The 25,442-nt window shown below is 46.9% G+C and overlaps 1 protein-coding gene across 1 annotated transcript in view; it reads left to right on the top strand.

Moving 5' to 3' along the window:
* Positions 1-25,442, top strand: part of RPS6KA2 (ribosomal protein S6 kinase A2) — a 160,867-nt gene that overhangs the window by 61,762 nt on the left and 73,663 nt on the right. Inside the window, exons 2-3 of the mRNA XM_082634373.1 lie at positions 11,141-11,257; positions 17,051-17,132. Of these exons, the coding sequence (XP_082490499.1) occupies positions 11,141-11,257; positions 17,051-17,132 (199 nt within the window). The remainder of the gene's footprint in view (positions 1-11,140; positions 11,258-17,050; positions 17,133-25,442) is intronic.

Genomic DNA, 25,442 nt, shown 5'->3' on the forward strand with positions numbered 1-25,442 from the left:
ATAGTCAATCTAAGAAAGAAATAGAAATTTTAATTTGAGCCAATCTGAGCATTATAAGCCTAGAGACAGTCTCTTAGAGAGCTCTGAGGACTGAAGAGGTAAGGGGGAGTATATACTCCCCAGTATATACGTGATTTTCACAAAGGGGGTACATGCAATCAAGCACACATTTTTTTTTCTTTTTTTTTTTTGCGGTACACGGGCCTTTCACTGTTGTGGCCTCTCACGTTGCGGAGCACAGGCTCCGGACGCGCAGGCTCAGCGGCCATGGCTCACGGGCCCAGCCACTCCGCGGCACGTGGGATCCTCCCGGACCGGGGCACAAACCCGTGTCCCCTGCATCGGCAGGCAGACTCTCAACCACTGCGCCACGAGGGAAGCCCAAGCACACATCTTGATAGAAGGTTACTACTAAGTACAAGAAAAAGACATCTTAGTTAATGGTTTCAGTGCTTTGGTAAGTATGGGAAGATGCAAGAATCCAGGTTCATAAAAAACTTCTCAGAATATCTCACTCTCTGAGGGCCAGTTCTGCCCGTTTTCCCAGAGCACAGAGTGCCTCATCCTTATCTTTGTTCTGAATTCCATTCAGGGTGTGTTGTATGTCAGCAACTGCAGTGGCTAATGATTTGATTCTTGTAGAACTGGATGGTAAGCAACAGTCTTTATTTTGCAATCCCTTCCCTTTCAATCTTAGTTTTGACCAAGGTTTGAGAGGCATTTCCTGACCAATTTGCCCCAAGGCGCTAGGAACGCTTATCCCCAGGTCAGGGTAGGATTTTGTCGAGAGGTCACTCCAAGTGCTGTTACTGGACTAGGTCCTGTTAACAGCAGCCAAAAGCCTGTGGACCACCTGTCTTACTGGTCTGTTATGGTCCAGGAAACAGTGCCCTCTTGTTGCTTCTTCCCAAATCTAGAGTTAACACTGTTACAATCATTCATCTTGTAGGACTATATGTTTGATTAATCCTTTCAAGTCACCTAATCATTGTTATTTTTATCTGACACTCAGTCACACATTTGGTAATGCAAGAACCAATAATCTTGTAAAAGAGGCGGAATACAAGTAATATAACTGGTAACATTAATAAGGTCATAAGTAGGTATTTAAGCTAAGAACTTCCCTTAGGTGTGGCTCAGTATCTCCTCAGGTTGTTTTACCAGACTGCTCAGCACCAATCACTATATTTAAAGGAATCAATGTATTGGCATTGGACATAAGGCTTGTCTGCACGTACAAGGCTAGTGGTGGGTGATCGTGACCCCTTACGGTATTGAGGAAGGAATGCTATCTTCTAAGGAGTTGTATGGCTGACACAGAAGGAGTAAATTTGATCTTCATGGCTGAGCTGGCATTACTGCCATTGGGGAGGTCTGGTTAATGTATAATGCAGATGCACAGAGCAAACTAGAGGGGAGGGAGGAGGCCCAAACAGGCAGAGAAAACGTTTTATGTTTACATTTTTCTTGTCTTGCCTCAAAATAGGAATTTTTATTTCATCAGTGTAAATATAATCTTTTGAGATTGGCTTTCTTCACTCAGCATCATTCTGCGGAGACTCACTCATGTCGTGTGTATCCGTAGTTTGTCCCTTTTTTATTGTTGCCGGATGATGTGTCCCAGTTCGCTTAAGCATTTAAGTTAGAGGATGTCTGGGTTGTTTCCTGTTTGGGTGTAAGGCTGCTGTGAACTATCACATTCAGGTTTTTGTGTGAACGTATGCTTCATTTCTCTGGGATGAATGTGCGAGAATGCAATTACTGGGTTGTACGGTAAGTTCGTGTTTCATTTTGTAAGAAGCTACCTGACTGTTTTCCAGCAGCTGATCCATTTTCCATTCCCACCAGCAATGGATGAGAGATCCAGTTTCCCTGCATCCTCACCAGCATTTGATGTTATCACTATATTTTCTATTTTAGCCACTGATATGTGTGTAGTGATATCTTACGGTGGTTTTGCCTTTCTCTCATGGCTAATGATGTTGAATATATTTTCAGGTGCTTGTTTGCCATTTGTATATCTTCTTTGGTGAAATGACTGTTGATCTCTTTTACCCATTTTCTAATTGGATTATTTGTTTTATTTTATTGTTGAGTTTTGAGAATTTTTACTTGTTATAGCTACAAGACCTTTGTTGCATAAGTGGTTTGCAGGTGTTTTCTTCCAGGCTATAGCTTCTCTTTTCATCTTCTTAGCAGAGTCTTTGTAGAACAAAAGTTTTAAATTTTGATTAAGTTCAATTTACTGATTTTTCCTTCTATGGATCATGCTTTGGAGATCATATCTAACAATTTTCCCCTTATTCCTAGGTCCTGAAGCTTTTCTCCTAAAAGTTTTATAGTTTGATGTTTTACATTTAAGTCTGTGATCCATTTTTGGTTCATTGTGTAAAACGGGATTTAGGTCTGTTTTGTTTTGTTTGGGTTTTTTTGCCTTGAAGGTCCAGTGCTCCAACACCATTTGTTGAAAAGACTTTCTTTCCTCCATTGAATTTCTTCTTCAACCCTCTCAAAAATCAGTTGGGTGTATTTGAATGGGATGGGTTCATGCCCAGGCTCTCTGTTCTGTTCCATTAGTCTGTGTGTCTGTCCTTCCACCAGTACCTCACCGTCTTGATTACTGTAGCCACGTTGTAAGCCTTAACATCAGTAGAGTGATTCCTCCCACTTTATTATTCTTTTTGAAAATTGTTTTTAGGGATTCTAGGTCCTTTGCATTTCCATATGAATTTTATTTTTATTTTTTTATACATCTTTATTGGAGTATAATTGCTTCACAATGCTGTGTTAGTTTCTGTTGTACAACAAAGTGAATCAGCCATATGCATACATATATCCTATGGAGGTTCCTTAAAAAAACTAAAATAGAACTACCATATGACCCAGCAATCCCACTACTGGGCATATACCCTGAGAAAACCATAATTCAAAAAGAGACATGTACCAATGTTCATTACAGGACTATTTACACTAGCCAGGACATGGAAGCAACGTAAATGTCTATCAACAGATGAATGGATAAAGAAGATGTGGCACATATATACAATGGAATATTACTCAACCATAAAGGGGAACAAAATTGAGTTTTTTATAGTGAGGTGGATGGACCTAGAGACTGTCATACAGAGTGAAGTCAGTCAGAAAGAGAAAAACAAATACTGTATACGAATACATACATATGTAATCCATATAAATTTTAGAGTAAGCTTATCTATATCTACAAAAAGCCTTGTTCAGATTTTGATGGGAATTGCATTATACCTACAGATCAATGTTTGGAGAATTACACTCTTTACTGAGTCTTCCAATCTGTCAACATGAATGTCCCTTCATTTTCTTACCTCTTCTCTGATTTTGTGCAGTCACATTCAGTAATTTTCAGCACACAGATGCTGTACGTGTTTTGTTAGTTTTCTCCGAAGTATTTCATTATTCTGGGAGCAACTGTAAATGGTGTAATCACTTTTAATGCCTTTGTAAAATTTCATTTGGTGGATGTCATCATTTACTCAATTCTTCCACTGTCTGCTGGACATCTAAATTGTTTCTCATTTCTTCACTCTTATTTAAAAAAACATTGTAACAAACAGCTTTCCATATTCAGATTCTTTTGATAAAGTCTGAGGAGTGAGATCCCTGGGTCAGGCAGTGTGAACGTGTGTGCCTCTTGGTGACCGTGGGATTTGTGTGTGAATAAAAGCAGGCTTCCTGCTCAGTGCCCACCAGTCTGCTCAGTTGTCCAGTAAGACCGATGGCTTTCTGTGCATCATGGCATATATTTTTCCAAGACGTGGACTCAGTGGTTTTTAGATCCTTTCCTGCCTTGTGACTGATTACTCTCTGTCAAAATATAAAATTCTTTGTAGGGCACAGTCATTGTTTTCCCAAACACATGACCTCGTCCTGCACACGTGCCCACGTGGTAAAGTGTGCCGCCATCATTCCACTCACCCAAGTGGCCGCTTATGAGCCTTTTGCAAATTATTCCCATTTGCTAAGATGTTACCAGTTTGAATAATTCATCCTTATCTACACCCCACAGATTCTGCTTTGTCCGCCCTCATGAAGATCACAAACATGCCTACTAATGAGAGGGGCACCAACATCACTTTTTTTTAAATAAATTTATTTATTTTTATTTTTGGCTGTGTTGGGTCTTCATTACTGCGTGCGGGCTTTCTCTAGTTGCAGCAAGCAGGGGCTACTCTTGGTTGTGGTGTGTGGGCTTCTCATTGCAGTGGCTTCTCTTGTTGCAGAGCACGGACTCTAGGCGCACAGGCTTCAGTAGTTGTGGCTCACAGGCTCTAGAGCGCAGGCTCAGTAGTTGTGGTGCACGGGCTTAGATGGTCCACGGCATGTGGGATCTTCCTGGACCAGGGCTCGAACCCGTGTCCCCTGCATTGGCAGGCAGATTCTTTGAGGAAGAAGTGATTTCTACTTTGAGTAAGGGCTATAAATATAGACATTCCAGCATAAGACGTTCCCAATCATAGCGATCAGTTTTAGTAACTGTTGCTGTGTGTTTTTTGCACCATTAAAAAAAGCTTGTTACTTTAGCAGTGTTTTCTTTGCAGAAAACAAATGGCCCTTCTCCACATAAGTGTTGCTTAGAGATGCCCAATCAGTGCCTGCTCACTGGACAGGAGGGTGCAGTGTACTGGTCTGTGGTACCCGAGTCAGGTGTCTTCAGAGGATGTCTGAGTGATTGGATGGATACAGCCCAGAGCTTTTGCTATAGTTTGGTGTTTACCCTTGAGTCACTGTTTATGTCTAGTGTGCCAGTGGGTGATGGAGGATCTGTACTTTCGTAACAATTCGTGCCTTTGACTTAAATGTTCCCATGCACAAATTTACAGTGATGCTCTTCCCAGTAGAGCAAGAAAAACACAAACAATCCACTAGACTTTGAATTTTCACATTATCTTTGAGAATATTCTTGCTCTTTTGAACATTCCAACCTACCATCTGACGACCAGCTTCGAATGCAAAGAAATTCTTATGGATGGTTCTGGAGGACCTTTCGTTTCATACCTGAAGAGGAAAATAAATGGAACCTTTGTAATGATGCTGGTAGATGTTCTGCCGCTAATTACGTGTCCCTATGAGTCCGTCACCTTTTACTAGAGAAAGAGCACGAGCTGGCCTCATGGAATGGTGAGAATTGACATCCAGCTGTCTGTACGGGTGGCTCAGCCTGTTTTTGTTGTGGAGAGAGCACAGTTGTGACCGGGGAATGCTGGGCCTTCCGCTGACAATAGATACAGAGACTTGGAACAGAAAACAGCCTGGCAGGAGGGACACATCCCACGGGCACAGAGTCCCTGACACCAGCTGACTCAGCATGTCCTTACCTCTATCAGAAACATCACAGTTATCAACAACTTGTTCTGATAGAGATATTTACCGAAATGTTGATTTTGAAAACAAAAATTGGATATCAGGTCAGAAATATGTAAATAATTAAGTCTTGGAGATGATGATATTCAGATAAGTGAAATTTTCCCTTTTCTGGAAAAAAACATGAAGCTGTCCCAGTCGATCTCACTGGGATGAGACTATAGTTACACCGATAGTGGGTGATCATCGCGGAGGTTTTTCGTTTGGGAATTTCAAGCCCACGTTGTCAGCTTTTCTCAGCTCTCGGTGCAGCCTCTCTCGCTTTCACACCACGCATCTCAGATCCGAAGTGACAATGCTCTGAGTATGAGGATGGATGGGAAACGGTGATAATTGCCTGTTCGGTGCACGGCAGGCAGGCAGCCTGGTATCCTTTTATCACCCACTTTACTCAGCACTATTTTTAAAGTTGTACTAAAGAATAAAGACTTAGCCCCGTCAGCACACATCCCACTGCCCCAGGACGGACCCTGTCCCCATACGGAGCTGTGTTCCGTAAGGAAACTCCTCTGCTTTGGGACCTAGCGATATACGTCTCCATCCACAGTTTTGAGGCTCTTTGGCGATTCCTCAGTGCCTCTTGACAAATGCAGATAACGACTTCCTCATCCGTGTGCCAAGTGACTCTTTACAAAGCACACCCTTGAAGGTGGCTTTCCGGGTGAGATGGAAATTGTCCATGGCCACATCTAGAGCCTGCGCCTGAAACACCACACCCAGGTACCAGCACCTCTGTCACTTCACAGCTCATGTTCCACAGAACGTTGATTTCTCCGGGGGCTCAAGGATTGATGGAACTTACTAGAACTAACCCACCTGAGGGACGTCGAGGTGTTGGAACCTGGGAGCCTGCAGCCCGTGTGCTGTGGGCGCCTGTGCCCTCCTCTCTCTGTGCAGGAACACTGCTCGTCTGCCCGTCACCGCTCTAATCACAGCTTCCAGGGCGTCCAATTTGCATAGACTGTGATTTATAAAAATACCAGCAGACCGAGAGGCTTTCAGAAGGATGGAAGGGAAGATAATTTGAGGGAACGACAGGCAATGAGGGCGAAGGAAGAAGCCGTGGGGGGGGGCACTTTCCTTTAAAAACAGAGGGAAAAGCCCACCTTGCCTTTAATAACAAAATTAATAAAAGGGAGGTAGAGGGCAAAAGTCTGGATGGGAAGGAGAAGGCAGAGAATAAAAATGAGACGTGTCTTGGTTGTTTCTCCTCCCCTCTCCTCTGAGTTTCTTCCCTTCCCCCTGCTGTGATGTCTGAGTCCCAAGTTCGGCCCAGTTCAGACCCTGAGGGGCTTCAGGAGCCGCTCAAGTTTTCTTTCTGAAGGTGGACACACCTGGCAGGTTGTCCCTGCATGTGAGTTACTGCCGTGACTGCCCTGGGGGCTGGGTCACTTTCTTTGGTAAAAAAAAAAAAAAGGGAAAACGCCATTCCAAGATGCATGAGAAAAGAGTGTCCTGCGTGCCCTGCACGATCTATCCCTCGGGGAGTTGCAGCATCCAGGCGGGCGTTGCACCAGGTGGGTCTGCGGTTCAGGCCCTGGACCCCACCCGGTGGACCCCAGGCAGGGGCCACCGCTCCGTGCATTGTCCTTCTCCTGAACCTCAGAGCCGCTGCCTCCGGCCAATGGTTTCCTCCAGCGTTTTCCTTTTTCGTTCCCTTGCTCCTGTGCCTTCACGCAGGGTTTGTTCTTCTTCAGTGGGCCGTCTTTGTTCTGTCTAGAGGCCAGGAAGTGCCCATAGAACCAGCTGGAGTCCCACTCTCGTTGGGGAAGTGTCGCCATCCTAAATGCCTTAGCTTATATTTAGCCCTTTGGAAACGGAGTGGAAACTTTCAGTAGAAATAGTTTCCCAAGGAACCGATTGGACCAGTGCAGCTGGTCCTGTAATTTCATCTCACATTTGCTCACGCCAGCGGGAGCAGACACATTGGCGGAGACGTGTGAAGGGCAATTTAAAGAGCAGGGAAGAGTCTGCAATGCATGAGCCACTGCGTCTCAGAAGCTTCCTCGGGCGGGAGGGAGAGGAAGCCGCGCTGCCCGGAGCCCACATCCCATCCGGGCCCCGGGAGGTCGGGATCCGCTTGCGGCTCGGCCCCTGGGTTCCCTTGGAGAAGCCACCGGACCTGCCTAGAAGGAGGAGGTTCCTTCTGGCTCTGAGTCTGAGGCTCATGCCTGGTCTTTCTACCTGGTGTTATAACGTGTGCACAGCCATCTCCTCGGGGGTCTTTGTAGTGAACGGCCTGTGTCGTTGATTCTGGACGCTTTACTGGGGTGGGGTGCGCCTCCCCGACGGACTTTTCAAGGGTCCCCTGTCTTCACTCCCTGGAAGAGACTGATCAGCTACTTGGTGACTTCTCTCCACTTTCAAAGCATTTCTGAACTTTGCTCCTAGCAGTACGGTGGGCTAGGTGTGGTGAGCCCTCTTGCTAAAAACAATTGAAAGTATGGATAAAATATCTCTTTTAAACAGTATCATTGATGAGCTGGGAAGTGGCAGGAGATACTCAGAGGCCTTGCCCCGGGTCAGAGCAGCTGACAGGGCAGAGGACCAGCAACAAATGCCAGGCTTGCCCCGTATCCCTTTCCCCTGCCCGCGTAGAGCGGAGGCCCTGGGAGGCTCCCAGCCCCTGCGGTCTCCCCGACTACACGCGTGCTCAGGACCTCACCTGGGATGAGCCTCACGTCTGGAGTTCTGGGGGCAGGTCCAGACCTGAGAGCTGTCGGTGTTCAGACGGTAACACAAAAGCCACGAGACAGGACTAGGTCCCGGGGTGGGTGATGACGGAGAAGAAGGGCCGGGGTCCAGGGGATGTTGGGAGACCGGGAGATGAGGAGACGGGAGAGAAGGGGTGTCGGGAGACCCGCGGGGCGTGGTGTCCCGGAATCCAAGTGAGGGAAGTGCTTAGAGGAAGATGGGGTGATGGATGGTGCCCAGTGCGGCGGACTCTGAGGTCTGACCCCTGGGTTGAGCCCCGTGGAGGGTTTTTTGGGTTTTTTTTTTTTGCACTACATGGGCCTCTCACTGCTGTGGCCTCTCCCATTGCGGAGCACAGGCTCCGGACGCGCAGGCTCAGTGGCCGTGGCTCAGGGGCCCAGCCGCTCCGCGGCATGTGGGATCTTCCCGGACCGGGGCACGAACCCGTGTCCCCTGCCTCGGCAGGCGGACTCTCAACCACTGCGCCACCAGGGAAGCCCTCGTGGAGGGTTTTGATGACTTGATGAGGTGAAGAGAGTGGGTGGCAGTGGGTGTGAGAGAGGAGAGGAGGGAAGTGAGGCAGCGAGTGTGGAAATCCCTTCAGAGAGCTGGCGGGCGGCGGTGGGACCACGCAGTCTGTGTTTCCTGAGCAGGATTTGGACAGGACAGCCTGTTTGTGTGCCGCAGGGAACCGCCCTGCAGGACGGGGAGTGGGGCTGGAGGTGAAGTCCCGTCCTTCGCAGAGATTCCAGGCTCCGTAGTCCCGCCCGGGGCCTGGAATCTGCATTTTTAATGAGTTCCCTGGTGGTTCTGATGCAGGGGCACCACGGCCACAGCCTCTGGAACAAGATGTCATTCCCTGACGAGGACAGCCTGTTTTGGGGTCTAGAAGAGGGAGCCGTGGTGCCCTGATGGGAGATGCCTCCGGCCGTTTCCATCACTGTCCCTGTGTCTCTAATACCTGCACAGGAATTTCCTCCATCTGTCAGAATTCCAACAGGGAGTCTAAAATTCACTGTCATAAATTATTTTGTCCTATGTTGATGTCATTTCAGCAATTCATTTCTCTAGTTTTTCTCTCTTGCATTAGAACATTTTTGAAATCCTTGCTTACAGAGCAAGTGCCTGACCACGACACCAGGTTCTCCCCACAGATTTCTCAATTTATTAAAAAAAAATACTCTTTCATAGGAGTTATGCTACAAACCAAATTTTTAGTGCTATATGTAGAGGGAACAGACTTTATTTTCTTAAGGGAATGGCATTAAAATCCACATCGAATTCTAGAAAAAATGACCTGCCTCATAAAAGGGAAAAGGCATTTATTTCAAAATGAAGCATAGACACTATTTTATGTCTGGTTGCCCTTTAAGGCAATAGTCACAAAATGATTCAGAAAATATCACTGTCCACTCTGGAAACAGAAGCAGACAGGCCCAGGCATGTTCTCCGTGCTCCCATCTGGGTGTTTCCTGTGCACACAGCAATCAGCATTGGATTCCAGACCTTTTCTCTTTTTTTTCTTTCTTTTTTTTTTTTTTTTAATTCTTGGGAAAGAGGAAAACAAAATATCTCAAGCAAGTTCAAGCCAAAATGTCACTATGAACGCAGAACTCTAAAATCTAAAATGTGAAACTCTTGGTTCCTTTCTCTGTGGGTAGTTGAGAGTCTTTGCTGCTCAAGACCTTACTGATTTTAAATGAGACATCAGCTGCCTTGCAGCCTTATCTGGGAGCAGCCTGAGGTTTTAACGCCTTTCCCGAGGAGGAGGTTAGCTATGTGCTTTGAGTGCATTTGCTGTGAATACTTGGACAGCAAGAATCTACACAAAGTGAAATGTTAGGAGAGATCTGCTTCTAAGCCTTTGAGTCGAAACGTTCGGGCAGTGATGACTCGGGAAGGGGAATACTGACGTGTTGGTGGGATGCGCTGGGCTGGGGAGACCTGGTGGCCTGGGTGCTGGACTGCTTGTTCACAGCAGGGGTGAAGCGGGGCCCTGGGCGGGGATCCTGGGGTCCGGGGCACGGACCCCTCCGGGGATGCTGCACTGCAGGATCTGGGTCACCTGCCTGCTGAGGGGGTCACAGCAGGTTGAGTGACCTCATGCACCTCCCCACAGGAAAACACCTACTTTACAGTTTTTCCATGTCAAATAGCTGGTGGTGGGTAGGTGGCAATGACCCCTTACAGGTGCAGTAATATGTCTCTGGGGACAGGTAGTTCTCTGATGAGAATTTGTAGTGATTTCTGCCAGTGTTTTAATTTAAAGATCAAGGGCCTTTTTTTCCTACTGGGAAGGCTTCTGGACTGGCAGAAAATCCTATCTGACTGCTTCTTCTGAAATATAAGCTTTGGGATGGCAATGAATCATTCTTCGCATTAGCTCTGGCAAAAATATAAGGGAGAGTAGAATGATAAGAAGGAGGAGAAAAAAAATCTGCGTTTCACAGACGACTTCTGCCTGTGGATCCTATTGGTGACCTTCTTTTTTTTTTTTTTTTTTGCTGTACGCGGGCCTCTCACTGTTGTGGCCTCTCCCGTTGCGGCTCCAGACGCGCAGGCTCAGCGGCCATGGCTCACGGGCCCAGCCGCTCCGTGGCATGTGGGATCCTCCCGGACCGGGGCACGAACCCATGTCCCCTGCATCGGCAGGTGGACTCTCAACCACTGTGCCACCAGGGAAGCCCCTGATAACCTTTTTGACCACAGCAGTGTAGACGTTAAGACAGATTCTCAGAGGTTCGTTTTGTTCCATGGTTCCCACGTTCCTCCCTGTCCAAAATTTTGCCCAAACTGTTAAGAAGCAGAATGGATTTCACTGAGATATTGGTAAGACCATATGACACAACTCCATGGGGTAAAGAAACAGTTAAAGGCTCACAAACGGAATCATTAGTATAAATAAGCAAGTTGATTTTGTAAAGCTCTGTGGTGTCACAGCTTTAAACTCCTATCCTGAAGATCCATAACGTACCCGACTTGTTGTAACTTCAGAGGATGAATCCAGAGGAACCCCTTGATTTGGATTTTTGTCATTTTTCTCTTGCAGGAAGAAGGCATCGTGAAGGAGATTGACATCAGTCATCATGTGAAAGCAGGCTTTGAAAAGGCCGACCCTTCCCAGTTTGAACTGTTAAAAGTTTTGGGACAAGGGTCCTATGGAAAGGTAAGTTAGGTCCATGGTTCCCTCCAAGTGGGTCTCATTCCCCTGGGGCTTGTCCCGCATGTCAGGGCGAAGCACTTGAATGTCTGGTGAAGGAGACGGCAGAGGTACCTCCTGAGCCCAAGGGAGAGGTGGCCCCAAGCTGAGGGAATGAAAAGTACAGGCAGCGCCCACATGGTGGGTCCCGTGGTGGCTGGAGCTGGGGCCTCAGTTTGCCTGAAGCCCGTGACCGTGGAGCTGAGCTTAGGGACACCACACACCTTCCCTCTCCTGTAGCTTCCGTGGGACTTTAGTGTATCACCGTGCTGGCTAGATCACTTGAGCCATGCATCTTTGGAAGTGCATACCCCACCAGTATTTCTCAAAGAGAAAGAAAAAGCAGGAGAACAAGGAAGAAAGGAACAGAGAAGGCAGTGCCCTTCGGGACCGGTTCATGTGACTGTCACCAAGGAGTCAAGGAGGCTGGGACTACAGGCTGGCTCCCTTCACCCTACGTGTAAACTGTGCAGATATTTTGCCTGTCCAAGCCTCAGTTTCCCCATCTATGAAAGGGACATAATGTGAACTACTTTCTATAATTATTCTATGGATTAAATAAGACATGACTCCTAGACGTCTAGCAATCGTCTACGATGAATCTGTGCACTAGAATTTTTCGTTTCCTTTCTTTTTCACCTTCAAATTAAAATGAAAACTGATTTCTCTCAGGAGATGAGAAATAGTTGTCTCTTTATATAGGGCCACATCCACATACAGCACGATGTCAATACATCTTTCACGAGGATGAGTGAATTATTGCAGGGCAGTGCTAATATCTCTACGTCCTTGGTGTAACTGTTAGAAAGTATACAGACTTAGGAGTTCTAGAACACGAGGGCCTGAGGTAGACAATGAAGCCAGCCTTTCCTAGAGTTTAAGCAGAACAGAGTCCTGGCTTTTTAAAGTAACTATTTTTGTATGGCATGTGGACATTCACCAAATTTCCCCATTCTTCATAGGACTTTGTGCCAAGATGAAATCTGGCGCATGTCGATTTCATGTAGGATTAATAGTTTGTTAGTGATGTTATAGATAATCTCTTACAGACCACGAAAATTTGATTGTTTGTGAAATCTCTCTTTCGGCATTCTTAAACGGTAGAATGTCTTTTTATTTTATTTTTTCTTTTCCACACAATGTGGTACAGACATGTGTTTATACTAATGTAACTACAGACATGTTCGTTTGAACCATATGAAATTACCAGTGTTCAAAATGTTGTGGCCTCCAAAAATGGCTACTTCATATGGTTTATAAGGCATTTATGAAAGTAGGAAAATGAAGGTTTCAGGCTCTCAGGGTAAAAAGCTGTTACTAAAACATAGAGGCAGGCCTATTTATGTGGTAATGGACTGTCTTCCCATTAATCAGAAATGCTGGAAAAAGATGAAGCAGCGTAAGTCTTTCTCTAAGAACCATGACGTGGAAATAGGGACAAGCAAGGTGCCCCTTGCTCCCTTTCAGAGACGCTGCCCACAAGTTGTTTCTTGAGAACACGCGGGACCAGTGCAGCTGAATCACCTCTGTCCCCAGTGATGGAGATTGGGACCCACCTTGCAGGCGAGGCCCAGGGTTGCTGGGTGGGCACTGGCTGATGCCCTGGCCTATTGCAGGACCCTGATTTCACTGAGCACCCTCCCCCCAGGGTGTCTGGAAGCAGCAGAGGTGGAAAATGCCTTCTGAGCTCAAGGAAAATGGATCTGAGCCTGTCCGTTCAAAACTCGACTGAACAAAAGCTACATTGACGATGCCCTGCTCAGAGATCTGGGCGTTAAAAATGAAAGGAGAAAAGACTTTTTCCAATTCCCTGCAAATTTTGAATTTCAATTTTAATTAAAAAAAAAATTCTTTGGGAAACAAGTGAAATCCTGGTGTCGGGCGGAATCCCCTTGAAATGACAAGCTTCATAACACTCCACACTTTTCCTTCCCAGCCATCGTTGTATGAGGCATAAGAAAGTAAAGTTTAATATCTTCTGATATTAATAAATAAAGAGATTAATTAAGAGATTAAAAGTAAACTAAGTAAGTGAAGGGAAATAAAAGGAAGAGGCAGTGGCGACGCCTACAGATGTTCAACCTCCATTAACTACTGACTCACGAGCTCAACCGCTGCCTGTGTGTTGGGCCTGGTCACCGGATCAGGACCGTTGCAGACACTGGAGGTGAGGCTCAGGATTCCCGGTGGACGAGGCTGCTGTGCCGACGCAACAGGGCTCTGGAAAGCTCCACCCAGAGGTCCCCTGGGAACGGTGGGCACTAGAGAACCACAATCACAAATCTTATGTGTCCACACAGCAGTATTTGTTATGAATGTTTTATAAAAGCCAAACTAACGACGAGAGGGGGAAATCCATATGTCCTACCACCCATATTATTTTATTCTTCATCTCTAAATAGAAATCACATGTCCTTATGCAGGAGTATCTTCGTTTTGCTCTCGGTAAGAGAGAAGAATGGCACAACTACGTGTTTCCATCCTGCAGGAAGCTCCTGTTAAACGGACGTCTCTTGCAGAGACCCCAAAGAGTGGGGAGCTGGCGTGAACCTGGGCTCCGGGGTCACGTTCACCCCCCACCAGGTCCCTGTGTTCTTTCTCTCACCCCTTCAGTGACTGCAGCTGTTGGAGGCGTGGAAATGGATAAAATGCCACCAAGACCTCCTCGCTCATGCCTGCTGCTGACCCCACACTGCTCCTGGGAATCGCCCAAGGACCTTATCCTCCGCCCTCACCCGTCAGTCCCCTTTCCTCAGCCCCCGCTCTCCCCTTGTGCAGCTGGCAGGTCGTTCCTGGAAGGGAGCAGCGCTCAACCCCAAGGGGCGGCCCCAGCTTAGGGTTAGGGTCTCTCACAGGGATGTTTGAGGCTGACGGCCTCAGGATTGTCCCTAGACGGGACCACACAAAGGGCAGCATGCGCTGCCATCCCCACACTCCGCCCTGCAGAGCCTAGGGAGCCAAGTAGCCCGTTTGCTGAAGGAATTTGCTGGGAATCATGGGGACAGTTTCTGGCCATTAGTAATTTGGTCAAACCATGATTATTTCAGTGATGGCCGGAGAGCAGGGGGTCGTAGTGCTTGGGACCAGAGGAAGACAGCCTGTCCTTAACGGCCAAGCAGGCAGTGGGAAAGCAGCGAAACACTTTGAGGAACGGGGCAGAGGGTGTCTGAGTGTTAAAATGTATGGTGCTGCCCAGATGTTCCCCGAAACCTTCAAGGAAGGTGGAAACAAAGCTTTTGCCCCCTCCCTGGCTCGTCACCTGCCCCTCGGTCTCCCCAGGCAGATAAGGACTGGATTGGGATTCCATGTTCTGAGGTGGGACCAAACCCCAGTGAGAAGCGTCCTCGCTCCCCTGTGACTAAGCAGTGGGGTTGGTAAGAGCAGGTCTGTAAATGTCTACCTCTGGGGGGAAGGTTGGTGCCCTGGCATCCTCTGGAAACGCACGGCTGCCATCCACTTGGGTCGTGCGCTGGGAAGACGCTGCAGACCAGTTGCCAGGCTCGTGTGTTGAGGGGACGCTGCAGACCAGTTGCCAGGCTCGTGTGTTGAGGGGACGCTGCAGACCAGTTGCCAGGCTCGAGTGTTGAGGGGACGCTGCAGACCAGTTGCCAGGCTCGAGTGTTGAGGGGACGCTGCAGACCAGTTGCCAGGCTCGAGTGTTGAGGGGATGCTGCAGACCAGTTGCCAGGCTCGAGTGTTGAGGGGACGCTGCAGACCAGTTGCCAGGCTCGTGTGTTGAGGGAACACTGCAGACCAGTTGCCAGGTTCCGGTTCTGAGACAGGGTTGAAAATCTCGCTCAGAGAATGAGGTAGTGATTTGGCTGATCGCGGTGATACGTGGAGACTAGGGCAGCTTCGGGTGGCACGGCATCTGTCTCCACGTGTGCTCTCGGAAGCGCTTTGCAGAGTCTCGGCTGAGCTTCTGAAGAAGCAGTAAAAATAAAACGTGGGAGCGCATGAACAGTCCCCTGGGTTAAGTGTTAGAGATTCGGCAGCTCTCTTTGTTGAAATTGTCCAGTCGTTTGGGAACTTATCTCACTACATTAGAATGTGTTCCTGAATCACGTAAGGATGAAGAGGCAAGAGGTACGGGATGCCTCGGACGAGAGGGCTCTCCCGGGGCAGACAGAGACAACCTCTTCACTCGTATTAAATCCACTTTTAAGTCGATTGTTACCGTATTTTGGTGTTTCTCTCGAAATGCGTTTGTCTCCTTTTGGATGCTCTGCTTGCTGTAGGGCTGTTCCTGCTGCGTTTCTTGCAGGACCTGGCGTGTGGCAGGAGCCTGACAAATATTGGTAGTGTGGAGATTTTTCCCCTGTTCTTTTGAAAATAAAAATAGAACTCCTTTGTAAAACAGATGAATATAAATAGCCATCATTACCCATCATCTCATTTTTACTAATAAAACCTGAGTTGCAATAAAAGAAAAAAGGTTCATGTGAAGCGATCCATGCAAGATTTGCATCCTTGAAACTAAACCATCATGTGGTCAGATGCCATGTGAACGTGGCCTTCCGTGTGGACTTGAGTGGACAGTCTTCCCTACTTCTGAACCCACGCATGTACCTCATATACATATTCACGTGTGAGCTCCTACGGACCCCCTTATATTGTGGGGAAGAGGCGGAGAAAGGAATGAAAAGGGGGACAGAAAAGACCGACTCTGGATATTCCAGAGGCTCGACCTTCCGGACGCACATCCTTCCTACACCTGTCCTCATTTTTCTCCGTCGTCCCCTCGTTCTGAAAGAGGGGTCTTACTCTTGTCACTAGCGTTCCGATGACGAATGCCTCGTCTTGGGGCTAACGAGTCACCTTCACTGCAGTACGGTGGGTAGATCACCCTGTCCCACAGCCCCTGTGGGTTTGAACACGATCCGTAGCGACTGCACGCAGGGAAGCTCCAAGCACACACGTGGGCAGCACCTGTGCCTTCTGGACACACACGTCTGCACCCGCGTCTCTGTCATGACAGCAGATTTTTGCATCTATTGGTAAATACTGTTAGGAAAAGCCAATACTGTTGTTTCATCTGCGTGGAAGGTGTTCTGTTCGTAACGGATACCCCAGGTTGGTTGGTTTGTTTTTTACTAATTTTGTTCAACAACTATGAATGTGACTTTTAAGCTCAGCCTCTCAAACAATTGTCTTTTCCTCCATGATACACGTCAAAATGTATCCCAGCAGATGTTGTGTCCACATAAGATGATGTAAGAGCCATTTAGAAACCAACTCCAACTATAAACTTAAGCTACTCAAAGCTGAAATTTGGGTGAAGAAAGCTCAAAATAAGAGAGCCTAGCTCATCTTGAGAGTCAGAGAGTGTCCTGTGTGGTTCACAGTGACTCTCAGGGTGGCCTTCGCCTTGGGGATTTACAGGGCATATTCACAATAAACCAAATGACCCCCCTGAAAACTTCTGAATAGTGTCTGTTTTTCTAAACAACTGGTCTTTTTTTAAAAGGAGGGTGCTATTCCCTCTGATATAAAATGTTTCATAGAAAGTGAGTGGTGCCGAAAACAAACGCGATTCTTCATACGAACACGTAACACAGCTCCTCACAGGGTGGTAATAAATTAGATGAACTTTTCCTGACATCCCAGATGTTGGAGAAGATTTTACATTTAGGTTTTTCCTACAGTGTATTTATTTTCTTGGAGTTTCCTAAACTCCCTATGTATCCCCATGTCAAATCAAATAAGGAAACTGAATTTACAGTCATATCAACTGCAGGTGTTCTGTGTTCTCTTTCTCAGGTGTTCCTGGTGAGGAAGGTCAAGGGGTCGGATGCTGGGCAGCTCTACGCAATGAAGGTTCTGAAGAAGGCCACCTTGAAGGGTGAGAGGTCACAGAGGGGGAGACACGTAACTGTGGTTTATCCTCTGCTTGTTATTGGGGGAAATAGACATTCTGTTTAGTGTTGCATGATTTCTGTATGTCGACATGTTACTCTCTGATTGATAATACACATTAAAAGCATGTCCCTGAGTATCTAACATAGCCCTGCAAAATTTCCACAGTCTTCAGAGGGAAAGCCATATTGTGTAAATACCATCCTCCACATATGCTCTGCTGTAACGTGCCATTTGGGGAAAAGAGCATTGAGGAGGAAAGCAAAAGCAGGTTGTTTTGGCTGTATTGGGCAACAAATCGGCCTAAATTCATCCTTCAGGCTGGATTGCTCAGTTTTAAACAAAATGTGATTCACGGCTGTATTATTTCCCTTTCTTCCCCCGGACTGGGTTTTAGAAATTCAGTCCAACACCTGATTCCCTGCTTCTATACTCCTCCCCTCCAGAAAAGTATACGCACATAACGCAGGTCAAGGTAAGCTATTATCTAAAATCTCTATTCTAAGCTCAGGGTCATTTAACCAGCAATACGTACAGCTGAGCACCAACTACATCTGCTCTGATCACCTCCTATTCACCCATTGGTGAGGGAGGGATCCGTGTCCTAAATAGTGCTAGAGGCTGGGCACACGACACCTGGCCTGGGCAAGTGAGACAACAGAGTTTATCAGTCACCTACACTTCTCACTGGGGGCGGAGGGCACTGCACAGCATGCTGGGCCACGAGGGGCTGCACAGGAGCAGAGTGAGTTGCAGGGACTGTGAGATGCAGGCTTTGTAGTAACAAGAGGGTGGGGTGGCTCCTGGTTCCAGGGAAGATGTGATGGGCTTATTTGAATAGTTCTGTGGGCTGGCAGGGAACTGAACATGTTAGGTTAAAGACCAGATGGGGTACAGCTGGTCTGGCTTATAGGGAACCAACAGAGTGGGGAGCCTTTCCTGCTAGGCGGGGGGCATATCTGTCAAGGGCAGGGGAACTCGTGGTTAAGCCTTTCGGGCCCATGAAGCTCAGAGGTGTCAAGGCAGCTCTTGAATTTTTAGGTCTTATATCACAATGTCCTCAGCACCTACATGCAGGGGACAGTACAAAAATATGTCATTCTCTGCCTTCCAGTCACTTACTGTCTAGCTGGTAAATAAGATATATTTTGAACCACACAGAACCAATAATATAGAACACTAAATGCATAGACCAAATATATATAGACCTAAACATTTTAGATACAAAGGAAGAAAGAGTTCTTCCACATGAGGCCATTCAAAAAGGTTCTAGAAGGTGAGCGAGACAGTTCTTAAAGGATGGGTAAATACTTCTATAGAAAACAGCAATCAAGTTGACACTGTCAGCACAACCCATGAAAGAAAATACAAAAACTGCCACTTTGGCCAGACTGGAGCCTGCATCAGAATCACCTATATGTGTTTGGGGAAAGTTGTTAAAAATAGATCCCAAGGCCCCACTTCTGGCCTCCTGGATTGTAATCTCTTGGGGCAGAGCCTAGAATTGGAGTTTTCTAACAAACTGTCCCAGTAATTCTTCTGTACACAAAAGTTTAGGGTTCTATGATACAGTTTTGGTTTTATAGTTTATTGTTGACACTGGAGTTTTTAATTCAACAACATAATTTAAACCGTGCTATTTATAGTGAACGTTTTTTTATTGTAGCTATAATAATGTTTCTAAAATTGTTTGTCGATTGATCGTGGCCAAATAGTCCAAGATCCTCATAATAATATAATTTTAAAGAATGTTTGTTAAAAGACCTATAGGAAACAAAGCAGGTTTTGGCTTTCTATCCCCAACTTTGAATAAAATGATCTCTTCACTAAACAGTAGTTCCATAGAAATAGAAAATCAAATTAAACATATGTTAGTTCAAGATCATCGGACTGTCTAAAAGAGTGAACAGCTTCTCTGACACTGCCTCAAAAGTTAAATAGAGTTACCGTATGATCCAACTATTCTAGCCTAGGTGTATAACCAGGAGAAGCGAAAACATACACCTACACAAAAACTTGTGTACATGAATGTTCGTAGCAGCACTAGCTAATTCACAGTAGCCAAAAAGTGGAAAAACCCCAAATATCCATGGACTCATGGATAAAGTATGGTACATCCACACAGCGGAATATTATTTGGCAATAAAAAAAATGAAACACTGACGCATGTGCCTTAGCCTGGAGGAACCTTGAAAACATTACGCTGGGTGAAAAGAAGCCAGTCACAAAGTTTCCCACATCGTAGGACTCCATTTATGTGAAAATCCAGAAGAGGTAGCTTCCACAGAGACAGGAAGTAGATTAGTGGTTGCCGGGGCCTGGGACGTTAGGGAGACAGGGTGTGGCTTAATGACTATGGGGTTTCTTTTGGGGGTGATGACAATGTTTTCTAATTGACTGTGGTGATGGTTGCACAACTCTGAATATTCCAAAAACCATCGAACTGTGCATGTTGGGTGGATTGAGTGGTACATGAATTATATCTTGGTAAAGCTGTTTTTATTTTTATTTTTTGCATTACGCGGGCCTCTCACTGTTGTGGCCTCTCCCGTTGCGGAGCACAGGCTCCAGACGCGCAGGCTCAGCGGCCATGGCTCATGGGCCCAGCCGCTCCGCGGCATGTGGGATCTTCCCGGACCGGGGCACAAACCCACGTCCCCCGCATCGGCAGGCGGACTCTCAACCACTGCGCCACCAGGGAAGCCCATAAAGCTGTTATTTTTTAAATGAACAGCTGGTACGTAACATGGCCATTTGCTAAAACCCACTCTCTCATCCTCAAAGCATGGAGGTTTACTCTCTCAGACACAGAGCAGGCAGCTCCCTGTGGTTGAAGATGGGGGCAGGTCGAAGCAGAAGCTCATCCTCTGACCAGGCTGTTCCTGGTGAGATCCCCCGCCCATCGCACCTTCCATCAGCACGTCTGATAACCTCACCAGCATGTGCTCAGTGCCCTTCAATTGTTCCCTTTCTCCTCAAGTTGTAACTGTTCCTTCTTTCCCATCAAATACCATCTCACCCTCTCCTGCCCCCAAAGGAGGGAGAGGGGGAAGTGGGAGGGAAATTGGAACCGTGGGGGAACTTGTGTGTTCACCCTGCTCTGGAGGCGTGAGAGAGAAGCAGCCCGTCCATCAGCCCCAGCCTTGACCTCTTAGCGCGTGTGCAAACGCTCATCTCGGTGATCTCAGCTTCCACGGGAACGCAAGTCTCCACGTGTGTTTATGATCCGATCCAGTGTCCTTGAGAAAGCGCTCCTGATACAAGGTTACATGGATTAGGCAGGATATGAAACTGTGTTACAGAACGATAGAGATGTTAAATGCATGTGTGCCTCCATTTGTACGGGTAGATGCCTCTGTGTGTGTACGAATATTGAATATATGTCGTGCTCGTCGGAAATATGCCAAAACAAAAACACTCATAGGATTACTGGGAGCCTTTATTTTCTTCTCTGTGTTCTATATTTCAACTTTTCAACAAACATAGAATATATTTGACTTTGTATAATATAAAGTTTTTTGTGTAATATTCCAGAACAATACGCTTAACTATGTAAAATCATTTTTACATTGTGAGAATGAGCCATATAAGCATAAAACTTACAAGCACAAAGTCAGAAAAATTTCCCACTTCCTAGTGCTCCTTTAAAAGCCAGCTTTTGAACCAAACGTTATCTTATATCATCTACTATTTCAGCTTTTCAAAATGGTCCATCACTAAAGAATAGATTTTTCCCCAGAAGTGCAATCAGAGTTTATTTCCCTAAGAGAAGATATAGAAGTTTTACAAAACAGTCCTTTGTGTGAGGTGGTGCTTGGACCCATGATAGGAGGACCAAGTACGTCCAGCACGGAGGCCAGGTCTCTGAGCCACCGAGGGACCTTCTGAGCTTTCTAGGCATTCCTTTCTCCTCCCATGTGAAAGAAGCCGGTTGTTTAGATTTGTTTTGGCTCTAACACCTCTGCATTCTGTTAGCCTGAGAGATTCGAATATTCGTAAGCCATTCTCCATCCTCAAATCATCACCAGTTTGCAGGCTCATTAGTGAATCAGAAGAACGGGTTAGAAAAGAAATGTGGGTGAGAGCAGCGCCCTCCAGAAGTGCAGACCAGGAACTTCAATAGTGAAATTATTTTGAAAAGGGGAAAACGGAGAGGGGGGCGGAGGACTCATGGCAATGACTGCAAACTTCCGGATGGTTTCTCAGAAACGCGGATGGCTGTCCCGTGTACAGAAGGGAGTGTCGTCGTCATTTGGATTCCAAATAACTTGGCAAACGGATAATAGTGTCTGACAGCTCTGTTTCTCCTTTAAATGGGTTTGGAGGGGTCAGGCGCCTGCCTCCGCCTTTCTTTAAAGAGGTGGCACGCCATTTCTAAGGAAAATGTCAACGGCTGAAGCAGCTGACAGTGTGACGAGCAGGCAGGCGTGAGCCGCCCCCAGCCTAACCCGCAGCCCCCCTCGCGAGCAGGGATGGTGCTGCTTTTCCCCCCATCGCTTAAGGACCCTTTCAAAGTGTTCAATGTCTCTGATTGGCAAAGTTTCTGTATTCGTGACTCAACACTGAATTATCGCAGGTGACAGTTCTATGTAAGGAATTCCAAACATAATGAATTCCAAAGGGTGACGCCCCACTTTGTGTTGTAGAGGAATTTGGTTTAAAAGACTGTCAGTGTATTCCCAAGCATGAGACCACAAGTGAAGCAAGCCTGGTCTCCATCCCCCATTTAGTGAGCTGGCAAGTGGGGACTGTCACCCACGTTAATAAGGTGGTTCCCAGCCTTGGCCACAAGCTGGAATGGCCTGCAGGACTTTCACAAAATGCTGAGGTCACTTCAGGTCAACTCCTCGAATCCCTGGTCTGGATGTGGTCTGGGTATGAGGATCCGGGTGTCTCTAGGGTACTGCCAGCAAGAGGACCCCGATGCAGCGGCTGGGAGCACAGACACTGGACCCTGGGACCCCATCCGGCTTAGACTCCACTGGCTGTGTCACCCTGGGGAACCTCTCCTGGCCTCTGTTTCCTCCTACTTAAATGAGATGATGTCAGTAATAGTATCTACCTCACAGCGTTGTTGATGTGAGGATTAAATCCGTCAATGCACGTGAGCTGCTGCTGCTGGCACAAGGTTCACCGTCACCTGTATTCATTTCTGGTCCTTTTCTCCATGAAAACTGGCATTGGAGGTGTGTTAGGACTCTTCTGGTCTAGGTTTGGCTTAGGTCTGATTAAGTGGGGGGCGGGGGGGGCGGTGAGGAGGAGGGTTGAGCGTTAATTACCATCTGGTTAGAAAGACTTACGTCTCTGTTCAGCCCCGGTTCCTCCAGCTACGTGAAGAGCCTGTGATGGTGTTAGTTACCAAGGGTGCCTGGCACCTGCTGGGGACCACAAACATCCACCCCAGGAGGGCTCCTCTTGTAGAATTCCAGTGAGGATTGAAACACCTCTCCACAATGTGGAGAGCTTCTATGTGAAATATGTCTTTGCAATGAAAATTTTCTGGTAGGACTTCATCTATGTTCTCATGCCTAACTAATTTTTCAGCCGTTTTCCTTATAAGTCAACTTTCTAAGCCCAAAGGTAACACATGCTTCTTTCGTTGAAGGAAGGAAGTTGTGTCCTGTTGATTCTAAAGGAAGAAACTATTATTCTGGCAAATCTCTTTGTTTAGTAAGTAACTAATAGGCCGTTACGGTCACTTCATGGGTGTTTCTGGCCAGCTGTGTGTGTGGGTTACTGCCAGAGCCTGGCTGGGAGACAAGATGGAAATGGTCCCGAACGGTGCTTTCTGAGCCTGTCGGATTGTCCTTTGGAGCCCAGTTTCTGTCACTCCTCTATCCTTTCTTGAAGTAGAGCTCTGATTCCATCCCTCGAATGTCAGCAGATACAGGAGGGAATGCGGGAGTGTGCGGGGTGACCAGGACAGAAATTCATGGATTACATTCACGCTGATTACAACATTTTGAAATAGCCCCTGGTCAGAGTTAGCCTGGTTGGTTTCAAACCTCAGAATGTGGTTTCCAGCACCATTTTATTTCCTTTTCTCTTACACCAAGATGCTTTGTTTTAAAAACACTGACTTAGAAACTAAGCTTTAATCGGTGCCTTAGTTTGAACAGCTGTTATTTCCATGCTAATTCATTTATGTCATTTGATTCATATTTGGATGATTACAGATTCCTAGGGGGGAAGGTAAGGCAAGTTCCAAGCACATGTTTTAAGTGCCCTTATTGGTATTGTAGGAAACTGAGTCACAATGCAGTGAAGCCACACACTCAGAATCACATGATTTGGAGGTGGCGGGGTCTCTATCCCGTGTTCCTCCCCTCCCAGGAAGGGGGCACCTGGGACCAGCCGTGCCCCCCACCCCCAGGGCATCATTTCCTCATCAGGAAGCCTCATCCAGCTATCCCTGGGGTATTTACTATTCAGGGGAGCTGTTTTCCCAGTAGATGATCTAAGACAAAAAGTAACATGTAAACATCATCCTTAAGTAATAGCTCTCCCGTTTGTTGTAATACACCGGCTGTGTGCCTTGGCATCGTTTATATGTTAATTTCTACCAGAGTTGCATTTCTTACATTGTAGAGAAAAAGTAGGAAAGAGATTTTTTTTTTCACTACTTGCATCTTTAATGCCTGTAAATATGAAAACATAATGGGCTGAAGATTTACCCACAGAAGGATTCTCTGGTAAAGAAGTTAGTTAAGTAACCATGTCAGTCTTGGTTTAAATAATCTAGCATAGAGACAAATCTTGGGGAATTGTGCCCAATAGAATCATCAGTGTGGCTAACGTTTTAATTTTCATCATGCCTGGTTTTCTTCCTTTTCTCTCTGAGGTGATGAGCAGTACAAAGTTTTGGTCACCAAACATTTAGCAACACAGCTTCCCACGGGAGGCCCCTCTTTGCTATGAATTAGACCTTTGAAGGTTAAAAGATATTGTGTGAAGGTGGATTTTTATTCTGTATCCAGGAGACCGCTCGGGATATAACTGCAGACCTGGCAGGTTTTTGTGGACAGAGGCAGGAGGCAGTAAGTGTGGTCACTCAGCTGGGCAGAGCCTGAGTTCTTCACCAGCCTGGTGTCCAGCTCCAGTTAAAAGGCTCAGGCCTCCCCGTGACCGCGGCCGCCTGCAGATGCACGGCTGCGTGCAGCACGTGCGGTCCCGCGCCCCGCAGTCCCTGAGGGATGTCGCAGCCCCGTCCACAGCAACCCCGGGCTTTTCTAAGGTGTACCTCCTACCTGGCCATCTCTCATCTTCACCGTGACTGATAGGACTTGTTTTTATCTCACGTTTCATTCTCTTTTCAAATACAGTCTCTATATAGTAGAATATAATGTAACATAATGTAACATGATATGACATGATATATAGTGTAGCGTAAAAGTAATGTGTATTGAGGGAGGTCATTTAAAAACAGGCAAATACAGGCAACGGTGTCCAACTCTAACAAGAGGATTTCATCCCAGCCTCGTTGCAGATGGAGCTCTCCTAAGTAAATCCATCCTCCAAAGTAGGTTAATGATTCTTACCAGGGGTTCTTATGCAGCTTGCAGTTGCCACATACTTCAAGATCAGTTTCATGAGCATTTCCCGACTGGCTCTAGGAGATCGTATGGACCATTTTTCAGAGAGTTGTGGTGACTCACAGAGGGTGGGGATGCAGGAAATCCCAGGAGGCTTCAAGGCTCAAATCCGCTCAGGGCGCCAAGCCGTCGGCTGGCTGGCAAAAGGGACCTGCGTGCATTGTGGTTCGTCACTTGCCAGAGACTTCAAAGGACTACGGATGTTGAGACCTTTTGTTAGGGCACAAGGGGCATTAGCCAACTTTTTAACTCCAGAAGTCCAGAACAGGCCAAGTGGTTGAGGAAAGAAAATCAACAGGGTAGCATGACCTGCACCTTCAGTTCCACAGGAGCACCTGGGAGCAGGTGCCCCTGAAGTTGTCTGATGGAGCGGGGGGCGTGGAAGCCTTGGGGACGTGGGCCCAATCCGAAAAATGTGTGTGTGGGGGGTCCAGAAAGCAGCTCTGGTTTTGTGTTGTGTGTCAGTCCAGCAGGGTAATCCCACAGTGTGCTTCATCCTCTACTTTCCTGGGAAGGAAACTGTGCCTTTCAGGTATGACGAGTTTACAGGCGCTCCCGCCTTCATGTCAGCCCCAGAGGCAGCCCCGGGCCCGGAAGGCTGAAGGACACAGGAAGGTCACAGCCGGCACCTGGAGCTGCAGATTACTGTACAGAGCAAAGCAGCCGTGCAAAGCACATCACCGTAATCCTTCACATGGCGGGTC

This window comes from Mesoplodon mirus (genome assembly GCF_964341445.2).
Source record: "Mesoplodon mirus genome assembly, chromosome: 10".
In the NCBI taxonomy this organism is placed as follows: domain Eukaryota; kingdom Metazoa; phylum Chordata; class Mammalia; order Artiodactyla; family Ziphiidae; genus Mesoplodon; species Mesoplodon mirus.